Raw genomic sequence first — 13,815 nt, 5'->3', positions numbered from 1 at the left:
TCACATCAGAAAATACTCTGTGGGAAGAATCCTGATCTTTCTGGAATTATGCCTGGGTTAACATTTGGCCTTGAATATCATCAAGGGACATATTTTTGCCCCTCTGATCTTATCTCAAAGACCACTAATCTCCCACTCACTGATTAAAGGCTTTGTACAGGCTGTTTCTTACGTGGCTTTTTCTGTGCAACCACATGTGAATGTGGCTCTTCAGAGACTTTTGAACCAGGGATATTTCCCTATCCACTCTCACTTACAAGATTATGAGGCATGTTTCTGAACTGGAGGCCTTGTCCTATAAGAAACCCTTTATGATCTCGCTCAAAGAAAAGGTGTTAAGGCCTAGGCCCGCCTTCATTCCTAGGGTGGTTTCAGTCTTGCACCTCAGCAAAGACATTGTTCTTTCATCTCTTTGCCCAGCTTCAGTACACCAGAAAGAAATTTGTTTTCACTACATGGATGTAATATGTGCTGTGTGGGTTTACCTATGTAGCGCTACCTTCTTAGGAACCACTGAGTAGATGGGTCCTCTGTTCTTTGCCTGGACCCTTCCAAGGGCCTCAGCCCCTCTGACACACCAGGTTGAGTGCAAAAGCAGATAAACACAGTAAAGCATGGCAAATAATTCATATTACAAACATATAGTACTAAACCAAAAGCAAAAACCAAACCAGTTAGTAAAGGTAATCTTAATGTATTATTACTAGATGGAGTTGATACCGTAACCAAGCAAATACAAGTAAGGTAACAATTATTATAACACAGTTTAGCATAAATGATGGCTAACTGAGAGGGCTAGATATAAAGAGGCATGGATGGTCTAGGCTAGCATAAACAGGGGCAATGCCATCCAAAAATGCAACGATGGGCAGTAGTGAGGTTTTATATAACAATGCCTGAGCTATACTGGGAATGTGCACTAGTGATGGCGATACTAGGCCGAAATCGTCTCGGTAAGCACAGTTAAATTTGAGTAAACATCAACAAAGATAGAAGAATATAAGGGGAAACATGTAAGGGGAATGATAGGGGCAATCCTTAACCACTTCAGCCCCGGAAGAATTTACCCCCTTCCTGACCAGTGCGTTTTTGGCACTACGTAAGTGACAATTGCGCGGTCGTGTGACGTGGCTCCCAAACAAAATTGTCGTCCTTTTTTTCCCACAAATAGAGCTTTCTTTTGGTGGTATTTGATCACCTCTGCGGTTTTTATTTTTTGCGCTATAAACAAAAAATGCGACAATTTTGAAAAAAACGCATTATTTTTTACTTTTTGCTATAATAAATATCCCCAAAAAATAATTAAAAAAACATTTTTTTCCCTCAGTTTAGGTCGATACGTATTCTTCTAAAAATGCACTGATTCCTGTGTAAATGACACTGGCAGTGAAGGGGTTAACCATTAGGGGGCGGGGAGGGGTTAAGTCAGTACTAGGGAGTGTTTTCTAAATGTACGGGGGATGGGCTAGCTGTGACACGTCACTGATCTCTGCTCCTGATGACAGGGAGCAGAGATCAGTGACACTGTCACTAGGCAGAACGGGGAGATGCTGTTTACATCAGCATCCCCCTGTTCGTCCTTTCCGTGAGGCAATCGCGGGTATCCCCTTGGTGATCGAGTCCGCGGGACCCGCGACCCGATTCACGGAGCTCCCGGGTGGCGCGCACGCAATGGCGTGGAGGAAAATTCAATGGGACTTACTTGTACGCCCATTTGCCCAGCTGTGCCATTCTGCCAATGTACATCGACGTGCGCCGGTTGGGAAGTGGTTAAAGTTAGTTTTCTGCCGGCTTTTGTGGGGGCCCTTTAACTGAGTGTTGGTGAACTTATGATAGTCCTTCACCCTGTGAGCAGTAAGATGACAACAGGTGCAGTCCAGTTCAGTGCAAAGTGGAATAGAGGCAGGCAGAAAGTAAGATTAATATTAATTATTATTATTCACGATTTATATAGCGCCAACAGTTTACACAGCGCTTTACAATGTAGAGGGGGAACAGCACAATTACAGTACAGTTCAAGACAGGAGGGCCCTGCTCGTAGAGCTTACATTCTAAAGGGAGGGGGGTATAATAATAATAGAATAATGATTCTGTATGACCACAGTCCTGAGTTGATTAATGAAGGTACTGAAAAACGTTGAAAGCAAATGTCCAGTTATAGTGTACTCGCAAATTCATGACCACTATGCTTCTGCAAATGCTTTTATATACAGTATATGTATAACTGATATTGCAGTCCCTCCTGACTGGCAAGAATACACAGGAGAAAATAAGAAGATGCTGTGAGGAAATTTGCTATAGACCAACAGAAAGTAAATATGCTGCAAATGTTTGTCCAGTCATTTTTTTCTGTTCACTTAGAGCAATACCATGAAACTTGGTAAAATGCCAGTTCCACAAACCAGTTCAAACATCTCTTGATATAAAGCACAATTTCTCTTTTGCTGTATTCAAGTAAATAAATAGGGCTGTGCCTACTGAAGAAAAAGTCACATGAAATAACACAGGTGACCAGGATTCCACTGCATTAGTAATCACTCTGTAATGGCCCGTACACACGATCCTAATATCGGACAACAGATCGTCCATTTTTTTTTTTTGGAATGCTAGTCGCATATCGAAAATGGACAGGTTACTAAAGTTACGAAAATTCTCGTACATATTTTTGGACGACAACTGTACTGATTAAATGAAAATTGTACGATCTAGTATCATACGAGAAAAATGTTGGTGTTTGATCGATCAGATAATATCAGATGAACTGTCGTGATCGGCTCTCGAAAGCTCTGTACTAACGATCCGATTATGGGATGAAAGCGGTATTTTTCATTTGATTTTTGGATCGTGTGTACGGGCCATAAGAGGGTGTTACATGTATATCACCTGTTACATCACACAGTTGTAATGATTGCTGTAACAAAAGTTTCAGATGTTACTGAGAAAACAGAGAAAACTGTGAGCCAGTCACTAAGTGGAGAGATAATACTGAAGAATTGGATCACATATCAGTGTCATGCCTCAAAAGTCGAGCAGGTGAGAGGCATCATTCTGATTACTGCAACTTATCTGCCTGGTTTGCCTTTTCAAGCAACATGATACAGTCGGCTCTCTGAAAGGGCCTTTCTTTTTACAGGGAGCAGCTATATCCTCTCTTTGTGCTTTTCCGTTTTGTATTTATAATAACAAGAATAAAACATATGACTTTTGTGATATATTATATGTACAACAAAAAAGCTACTTCTTCAGTGCTTCCTCCTTATTGACTGTATCTGGCATTTTGACAAATTAAGTGTATAGTTCCCATGCTGCTGGGGTCTATTACATTCTTGATATTCATACAAATTCATTTGATTAACAATGATCAGTTTAAAATGAATATCCAACCTGACGTTTGACATCTTCATGATATGCATGGGCCACCTAGGAGAGTGCTAGTTTAGTATGAAGTTTCCTGGATGCAGAGAGGGTTTATACAGTGGATATGTGTAAAAGATCATAAGTTGGCCCCCCTTCCTCAGGAAAATGTAAACTGAACAAATCATTTGAAAGAAAAATCCTGGCTTGTGTGTCCATGGGCACTAGTCCATCACCTGACACCCCTTACTGCAGAACTTTACTGTCACCATTGTGTCCCATTAATGCAGAACATTACTATCACCATTGTTTCCACTTACAGCAGACCATCACTTCTCAAACATTACCCCAGAAACCCAGCTTTGTAAAGCATCATCCCTGAGCCCCCAAACTGTTGGGGATTGTTGAGTAACCAGTTGGTTGCACAAAGTCATACAACTGCATAAACTGTATACATGGTCACTGCATGACTGCTAATAACCTCTCTGTCATCTGGGCATTTATTTGACACTAAACGTATGTGAACTACTCAGGTGTTCTGGGGCACAAATCGTAAACAGATCATAGAAGTTTCATAGTAACCATAGAGGTTTCATAGTAACTGCAAACAATGGCTATAATTTTTGGCACTATAAGCTTTGTGGGCAATAGGGCCAATATAAAGTTATGGCTGTGAGGCTTTAAGACAATGCCCCAATATGTACATAGCAATAAGTATTGCTTGTGTTAAAGGGGAAAACACTTCTTTCTGATCATTATTGGGGGCTGGCCCAATCTTGTTGTTCTGCTAATGAGGCAATGTTGTGGCTACAAAAAATAATTAACAACAATCTGTATACAACACACAGCATGCATGATAAAGACCCACCATCAATTATTTTCAGCTTTCTGACCTTTGCTACCAAAGCTGTATTTCAAAAGAAGTACAGTATAGCAGCCTAATGCCGCATACACGCGATCGGGATTTTGGTCGGAAAAAGATATGATGGCTTTTCCGACGGGATTCCGCTCAAGCTTGCCTTGCATACACACGGTCACACAAAAGTTCGCGGAAGTTTCGACCATCAAGAAAGCGGTGACGTACAACACTACGACGAGCTGAGAAAACTAAGTTCAATGCTTCCGAGCATGCGTCAAATTGTTTCCGAGCATGCGTAGGAATTTTGAGCGTCGGAATTGCTACAGGCGATCGCATTTTCGGATAGGAACTTTTTCCGACCGAAAAATTGAGAACATGCTCTCAATCATTTGCTGGCTGGAATTCAGCCAGCAAAAGTCCGATGGAGCATACACACGGTCGCATTTTCTGACCAAAAGCTCTCATCGGTCTTTTGCTGGCCGAATTTCCGATTGTGTGTATGCGGCATAAGAGTTGGGAATGACAATCAACTGGAACAACAGCATGCATAAAAAAACAACATTCCTACCATCTATCTGAACATGGTATCCCTTTTAAGCTCTTAAAAATATATATTAATATACACAAAATGGGCACACATTCATGGACAACTGACCATCACACCTATATGAGCTTGTTAGGCATACCAATCCAAAATCGTTGGCAAAAGTCCTCACTCTTCTAGGAAGGCTTTCCACAATATTTTATAGCATGTTTGTGAGAATGTGTGTCCACTCAGTCAAAATAACATTTGTTAAGCTGTCTATACACTAGTAGATTTTCGAAAAAATGTTCAAAAGAATATTCTTTGTACATTTGATGACTAAACAAATGTCATTTCTTTTGAAAGTACTTCAAAGTTTGATTTGCATTCAACATTAGATTTTGAAATAAATATGATTTCCTAAAGAAAAACACTGTTAGAAATTATTTTTCGTGAAAAATGTTTGATCCTGCTTCTTCGTTTTTCCTCCTCACTGTGATTGAAAACAAATGTCAATTTGACCCCGCTAATGATTACAAAACTGAATAAATGTTCTTATGATAAAAAAAAAAAAAACTCATTCGAAATTCTACTAATGTGTAGCCAGGTTTAGCTGGGCTACTGATGATGAGAAGACCCAGCTCACAGTCAAATTCATTACAAAGATATTCAGTTGGGCTGAGGGTTTGGCATTGTGCATTTTATTCCTTTCGCACCAAATATATCAACCACCAAACTGTTGGAAATGCACAATTTTCGGAAATGTCTTTGTATGCTGTAGCAATAAGGGCACTCTTCACTGGAAACTCTTGAACTCAATATTTGAAGAGGTGTCAATGAACTTTTGGCCATATATTGGGTATGATGGTCAGGAGTGCACACACCTTTGGCCATATATTGTACACATATACCTTTTTATTTCCTCTTATTGTGTTCAGATTAAAAAAGAAGAAAAAACTAAGAAAAGGTTCATCTGTAGGAAAAAAAATGGAAAAGATGCAGTCTAAAAAAATGACACTCTGGATTCTCAAAATGTAACATTGTTTATTTCTATTACTACACGTGAACAAACATAATGCAAGTTTCTTCTGAAATTAGGAAATAGTGTTACCTTTTTACAATTTACATGTGGTTCATGAAAAATTGTAGGGTAGATATTATAATAAACAAGTTGTAGTTTTCTAGATTGTGGTTACAATACATTTTATAACATTACCCTTTAATTCTAATATAGGTATTTTATTCTTGGATGATAGTGGTTCTCTTTCGGTTCAATATAAAATGGAATACATACACATGGTTAATATTGCCTTGTTATTTTTTGCAATTTGTAAAGTAAGAAATTGTATGCCACAGTTAGAAACAATGGACAGTTTTAATGAAATACATCCTTAGCTTTAAGCTCTGCATTTACTCAACAGTGAAATAACTTTACACTTAAAATATATACATATATGTATATAAAAAGAGTTTAATAAAGAGAATGGTTTAAGATTTTACTTATATCATCATATCTCAAGTGCTGACATTCATTTTACAAAAACTATCTATTAAATAAATGGGTGAGACTATAGTTTAGAGCATTTGAGACCATACATATGATAAAAGTCATAAGTGTTTATTGACAACATTGTTTATAAAACACATATGGACAGCTGTCCACTCCAAATACTAAAATATATTTTTTTGCAATTTAACAAACAATATACAATTACAGACCACGTCAGCTAATGCATATTTAATTGTGTTTCAACAATTCCAGAATGTACACAGAGCAATGATGATGCATTCTGTGGACAACGTCCATATCTTCAATCAAGTGGTCAGCAAGGGAGCTTTTCTTTTTCACTGAATTTGCTGTTTGATTTACATCTCCAAGTATCTGTACAGGTTACTGTGTATAAACAATTCCCAAATGTGCACAGAGCAACGTTGATTCATCTTGCAGATAACATTTGCTTCTTCAGAACCAAGTAGTCAGCAAGATGACTCTTCTTTTTCACTGGGTTTCCAGCTAGAATTGAAGTTCCATATATCTGCAGTGGTTATAAACCCTCTAAACTCTAAACCCTCCTATTGTTTTTAGCTAAGGAAGCTGCAACCTTTGCCTCTGTTTGATCCTCAACTGCCATGATGGTGCACGTGTTCAATTATGATACCAGCCAGTTGAATGTTTGACAGTTTGGTTGAGAGCACAAGCAAAGTTTCGCTTCTTGGCATGTGATGGGATGTAAGGCCCTGTTCACGCTGATGTGGTATGGAATTTGCACTGAATTCTGTGCGGTTTCCACACTGCATCAAAATTGCACCCCATTAATGAGAACCGCTGCGGGTGTGTATGTTAAGTTAACAACACCCTAAAATCGGTTTGAAAAATGCAGTGCGATTTGCAGAATCGGATCGCATAGGTGTGAACACCCATGTGATCCAATTCTGCTGTGGAAAAAAGGGTCCTGTACGATTTTGGTGCGGATGAGGTGCGATTTGAGCCATACAGAATCTATGGCTCAAATTGCACTCACATGTGATTTGAACAGGAATGCAGTGTGATTCCTGTTTAAATCGTGTGCGGTTCCCGCACCGCACCACCTAATTCGATGGATTTCGTTTTGCAAAATTGAATCCCTTTATATATGCAAATATAAGTCTGTGACCATGGTATATGCCTATGCCACTTGTTAATAATCATAGACAAATGACTACAAACATATAGAAATTAATGAGTACCTGGTCCTGAATACACAGATGTTGTCTGCAAAATAATTCATCATTGCTCTGTGCATATTCTCAAATTTTTTAACCAGTTGAATATGGATCTGTAATAACTCCTCATTACCAGGCCATTTTTCAGTTTCCAGTGCTGTTATACTTTGACTGACAATTACTCCACCGTGCATCATGAATTTTAAAACTATTATTGAAGACAGATATACTGTAGCTGATTTTTGGTGGTATTAAAAAATTCACTAGGATTTTATTTTTTACTATATAAAGGTAAAAATACCAAACATTTTGGAAAAAAGACTATTTCCTTTACATTATATTAATAAATGAATGCCAATACACTGCAAAAAACTGAAAATGTCCCTTTTTGAAATGTAGACTCCCAAAGTGATCTAATTTTTTGAAGAGAAGATAAAAGGGTTAATAGGTCACAGGTACAGGGCAGTGCAACTGCAATTTGCAAAGTGCACAGTCTATTTGCCTTTAGTAAATCAACCCTGTAAAAAGATGTTGTAGAGATCAGCTGTGTAGGAGAGGAAAGGGGTTGAAAGGTTTAAACTATATGTGAATGCGCTGCCATGAGAGTACAGTGCTCAGATACTAATGTCATTCATTTATTTGTTACTTATCCCTCCACTTCCTCTGTTGTAAAAGGAAGGGGAGGTTTTTAAATTTAAACACATATTGTTTTCCTACTATAATCACTGTGATTGACCTCCAGGACCAACCACAGTGATCTGAATGTACAGAGACACGCAACACAGCTCTGTACACAGTGTCCTAAAGTGAGCCATCCAAGAACAACTCAGTTCACTGGGATTAACGGGAGGAAGGGCCACTCAACTCTTTATCCAGTGCCATATGCTTTATGGTGGTACAAAAGTGATTAAACACATGTTAGACATGTTAGCTGATGTAGTTATCAATTGTATATTGTTTGTTGCTATGCAAAAAATCTATTTTAGCAATTGAATGGGCAGCTGTCCATATGTCTTTTAGAAACAGTGTTGTCAATAATCACTTATGAATTGATGCGTATGGTCTCAAGTGCTGAAAATTTATGAAAGTCCCATCTACTTATTCAATATATACACCTAAAAAAATATATATATATCCCACCAATCACTGCTTCAAATGCTTTCTTAGTTACCTGGAAGTTGCAAAAACTTCAGTCTATGGAGCTCCTGGTGGAGGACAAGGTGAAAATGGTAAAAACTGTATTCTGTTAATAAATAAAGAATGGTCTGCTATGTACAGTACATACACATAAGCATTATGTGCAGTTTGCATTCAAAGTAAACACATTGGGATTCTGATGTTATTATCTACAGTACTTTCACACCGTGTAAGAGAATACTTCCATAATAATTATTTCTAACATATGCTTAGTCTCAATAACAATACTCCTAAAGAAATATGAAATCATAAACCAAGCAAGATCTACTTTAAAAGAAAGGAATAGTTCATAAAAACTTGTCTTGAAAGGGGGCTGCATCGTCTATGTATTGGCTAGACCGCTGCTTAAGCACCTTTGTGAGCACATCTTACTGATGTAATGATTAGTTTTAGGGTAGCTATACATGGCTCAACCACAGCCTGCTTCAAGCACCGCCAGCAATGGTCAAGTGATGATCACACCATGTAGGACTTCCCTATGGGTGATTAGGAATGCTTCTGACTCTCAGAAATGTTCATTATTGCACGTTTTCCTACTTGTGGGAACAGTTTGAATTATTTGCTTTCCTATAGATAAAAGGAAATGTGCCACAGTTACTAATCAGGTGTGTTATACAGAAAACCACCAAAGGGTTCAAGCATGGGCAGATACCCATCATTCACAGTGAAATATTCACCTTACTATCTATACTACAATACACAGCATATCCCTTTTTGTAAATTAGGTTTATCTTTCAAACAGGTAAATACACTTTTCAGATAGAAATGAGAACATGTTGCCATACTATATTTATTAACATGCCTTTTCATTTTAATATGTAGAGTTCAGCTTATTGTATTGAATCTCTATTATAGTAACATAAAAAAAAGAAAGCCATCAGTGCAGGGACCTAGACATTCTTCCACATAACTGCAACAGCTCTCATTTCCCTTTGCTGTGCCAAGATGTTTTGAACAGGAATAGTTCTCGGTAATGACCCAACTCGCCCATCCCTCCTGCCTCATATATATTTTTTTTATTTTTGCCAACAACGTATCCCATCATAGTTATGAGTCATCAGGAATGTGAGAGAAAAAAGTGGACAATCAGGTGTCAAAATGTTGTCTTTTAAGAATGGCACAGCATGGAAACATAGATGAAAATTCAAAACAATGCATGCATGGGCAATCACTTCTAGTAGCTTTTTTTTTTAAGTGACAGTTGCTTCAAGCTTTTATTTTTCTTTAAAACACCTAGTCTGTACTTGTGAACAGCTCTGATATCCTCAAACTACTTAGAGTGGCAATTGACTTCACTGCTCACAAAAACTGTTTGTGATATACCTGTATCTGCCCCTTAACCATTCACTAATCCACCATTTTCTAGCCGCTGCTACTGAGGTTTGCAGCATGCTCTTCTCTGCCTACTTTAAACATGTCTTATTATAAACAAACACCTCTGATTAATGAGTCCCATAAAATAAAAAAGTGTTTTTAAAAAATCATTCTTACCTAAAACTCCTCCAGTTGCCCACTGATCCACTCTTCCAATAGCAACTTCCAACCTCCCTACTAACTACTCGTGTGATCAGATGCCTTGGCATATGGCATATGTTAACCGTGACTATTGGAAATGATTAAAACATTTCCTGTATAGGATTTTAATTGCTATTAGGGCAATTAGGATAAGTAGATAAGGTTTGAACTTTATAGGTCTACTTTAATGGCAATTTGAATATCTGCTACTGTTTTTGTACATATTAAAAGCAATTCTGCAACTTGTACCCATTCCCGTGCCTTTTCCTGTTTAAAAACAAGCAGCATAATGCGGTAAAAGTACGCCTAGTAGTGGTCAAAACTGACAAATAGAGGTGAGTGAATTGATGCACAGTTTTCTATGAATCTAACAAATGTCATGAATTACATGCTTTGAAAACAGTATCTCACCAGCTTAAAAAAAAAAATGCATCATGGCAAACTGTGATTTGTACAGGAAAAAATTATAATACAATTTATCTGCAGTGGACTATTACATTATTTTACTCATCTCTAGAGAGTCAAAAAGACTGAATCCACATATCTGGAGGGAAAATGTGCCCAGACTAAATCAAGCCATCACTAGCCTCTATAGCTGCTTATACTGTGAAGCAATCCATCTTCGATGATCACATAAGAGCCTCCAAAGTGCGTTTTAGCCAGTTTCTATTAGCTTGGAAACACTTGCTGTTTTTTTACATTAGAATGCTGGCAGACTGCGAAGATAATACTCTCAATAAAAAATAAGGGGGAAGTAGCTGTGATTTAAATGCTTCCATTGTGAAATTTGAAGATGAATTTCTCCATAATGCCTACAACTGCAGAGGTGAACAAGTGTTTTTTTTTTTTTTAAGTGCGTGTGCTGCTGAATCAGAATATGTAAATGCTTTAATATGCATGGTCTGTGATAAGGTTCACTTTAAATGTTACAAAATCAATGGATGACGTGCAGCAGCCTAAAGCAACCAGTCACGTGTCACTTTATTGTATTTGGATCAATTAAAAGATAATTTCCTATTAATTGCTATGACTTACTGAGCATCACCACAGCATTTATCACTAATTTATTGGGTAATTGTGAAGGTGTGAAATGGTATAAATCATTTATATGTATTTTTTTCTATGTTAGATACAAAATTGCTTTTTAGCAGCTGTATATTATACTAAAAGTAATTAGGATAAAAAGTATCTAATAAATATGAATTTGATGTGTTGAGATATGGTATGTGACACATTCACACATGTTCATGGACATATATCCTAATGTTCAAATAAATAAAATTAGTATTTGGGTGACATTAAATTAATGAATCAATTATACATTTATACAAACCTAAATATCATTATGGAAGAAAGGCAGTTGAAATAAAACTGCTCTATGAGTTGTAATGACAGAACTAATTTGATTTGATTAGATAAGCTATTCATTTTGTCTCCATTTCTACTGCTGTGAGGACAGATTATATGCAAAAGTAGCCAATTATTCATTGCCTAAACCTGAACTGCTTTTAAATCTTTGGAAGACAAAGAAGGCATTCTAGGTATTATCCATACCACTTACAGCTCTTTACATACCTGGGAGGAGTAGTCACCAATTTGTTTTAATTCTTCAATATATTATAGAATTAACTGCACAAGAGCCCAGTAAATGGTAAGTGTTTCTCCAAAGTGCCGATGCTTTTCTTAAATCACATTGGGGTTATGCTATGTAGTCAGTTTAGATGCAAATAAATAAAAAAATGCTATACTATAGCCTTTTTTAATCAAGGCTGAAATTTGTTAGCAATGCTGATGATACTTATAGAGGTGGTTTAGGAGTGTTAATAGTGACAACCTCTAAGTCTTTCAGTGCAGAGAAAGCCTCAAAATGGGAAAAGAATAAACAAGCATTATATTAAATGAAGGTTGAAATAAATGGCCATAAGTTCCTTACTGCTCAGGCCTTTAACGCTGATATATTCCATGATGCAGTGCAGAATCCAGTATTATGGAGAGAAACTTAGAATTGGTGCAGTGGCTCCTTTAAAACTATAAATTAGAATCCCACTATTCATTTCACTTTTTCCTTATGCTTGATATGCCCATTTTTCTTGTGCCTGCCATTTGCTAAACCATTATGGCAGACTCCGTTGGCGGCACTGTGTTCTGCACTTCTGCTCCTTCGCACATATTTTACAATTTTGTAAAGTGTGTACCAGGCTAAAATTGCAACAACAATTGTGACTAATACAATATCAACCAAGAAGTACTGATAAGTAGGGATGTCATAGGTAGTAGCACGAAGATGCTTGGCTCCATTGTGGCGAAGAATGTAGTCGATCCAGTAAGTGGCTCTACTAACAGGATGGCCCGGCTGATCTTTGTGAATGTTAGATAGCTTCATGGCTTGTTGTTGATAACTAAGTTAACAAAATAAAACAATTAGCAGATAACAATGCAAATATATTGTACTAGCTTGTAATGACAGAAAAATTCTCTAAATATAAGCTATATTAAAAGATTGGTCTTATTTTTCGAGGTGTGAGGGGTGCTAATATTTAAATAAATTGATCTCTTAAACTAGACACGCCAAATGATTTGCCTGTACTTTTCTTGCATTGAAGAAGCCCTTTCCTTTGATAATTAAAAAGAAAAAAAAATATGCTGCCAATAACTCTCAACTTGGGTTGTATCTTCTGTAAAGCAGTATTTATAGTGACTTCTGTTACCGAACAGCCTCATCAACATGCAATTACTGCAGGCTACAAATCATATCAGCTTTTTTTTGTAAAAATACTATACATTAAAGCCTACGTTTAATCAGACATTTTTTTATTGTAAATAAGCACAAGGGATAGTATTTACAATCAGTGCTAAGAGCCCCTTCTGCTGCTTGAGGCTGCTAGAGTTGAAATGTAAAGTCCTCTGGATGCCACTATACCCACACAGCAGTAAACTTCCATTGCTGCAGGAGTTAATAGACCCAAGGAGCCTGTAACAGGCACTCATTAGCGTGTCGAATATACCTGTCTTTTCTGCCCCTCCCCCCTCCTTCATTCATAGAAGCTGTGTTATAGCTTCCATGAATGAAAAAAGATCTATGAATAGAGGAGGGAGACTTTTCATTCATCTGCCCATCCTCCATTAGTAAAGCATTTTACATTCAGAGCCAGGCATAGTCGAGACAATGAGTGCCTGTCACAGGTTCCTCAGCTCTAACAACCCCAATAGCAACAGTAGATTACCCCTAAAGGGAAGAAGGGTTCAGAGGACTTCGGATTTCAATTAAAGCAACAGCAGCATAAAGGATACTTCTCATTGATAATAAATACTGTCCCTTGTGCTGATTAAAAAAAAAAAAAGTTTGACTAAATTTTGGCTTTAAGCACAATGGTTTTTTTGTTCCAAACAGTTTTTAAGCACAATTTTAAACTGCAATACATATATAGTCACTATAAAAAAAAAGAAAGAAAAAAAGACCACATGCAAACTTTACCCTTATAGTTCTTGGGAAAATACATAAAGCCAAAGGCAGATAAAGCAAAAGGGCCAGGAAAATAAAGAAACAGAAAAGTTATTTTTTGGCAAACACTATACTACCTAGTTATTTCACACATCAAATGTTCACTTCACTAACCATATCTGTGACGTCTTTCCCTTTTAGCATGTAAATGATGTTTGATCT

At 37.2% G+C, this 13,815-nt stretch overlaps 1 protein-coding gene across 3 annotated transcripts in view; it reads right to left on the bottom strand.

Moving 5' to 3' along the window:
• Positions 1-5,760: 5,760 nt before the first annotated feature.
• Positions 5,761-13,815, bottom strand: part of UGT8 (UDP glycosyltransferase 8) — a 199,443-nt gene continuing 191,388 nt past the window's right edge. For all 3 annotated transcript variants that reach the window (XM_073603149.1, XM_073603139.1, XM_073603131.1), the window contains one exon: positions 5,761-12,550. In XM_073603149.1, coding sequence (XP_073459250.1) covers positions 12,202-12,550 — 349 coding nt within the window. In that variant the 3' untranslated portion in view covers positions 5,761-12,201. The remainder of the gene's footprint in view (positions 12,551-13,815) is intronic.

Source organism: Aquarana catesbeiana, linkage group LG01 (assembly GCF_042186555.1).
Source record: "Aquarana catesbeiana isolate 2022-GZ linkage group LG01, ASM4218655v1, whole genome shotgun sequence".
NCBI classification, from domain to species: domain Eukaryota; kingdom Metazoa; phylum Chordata; class Amphibia; order Anura; family Ranidae; genus Aquarana; species Aquarana catesbeiana.
Note: the sequence above shows the minus strand (reverse complement) of the source record. Positions and strands in the feature narration are given on the sequence as shown.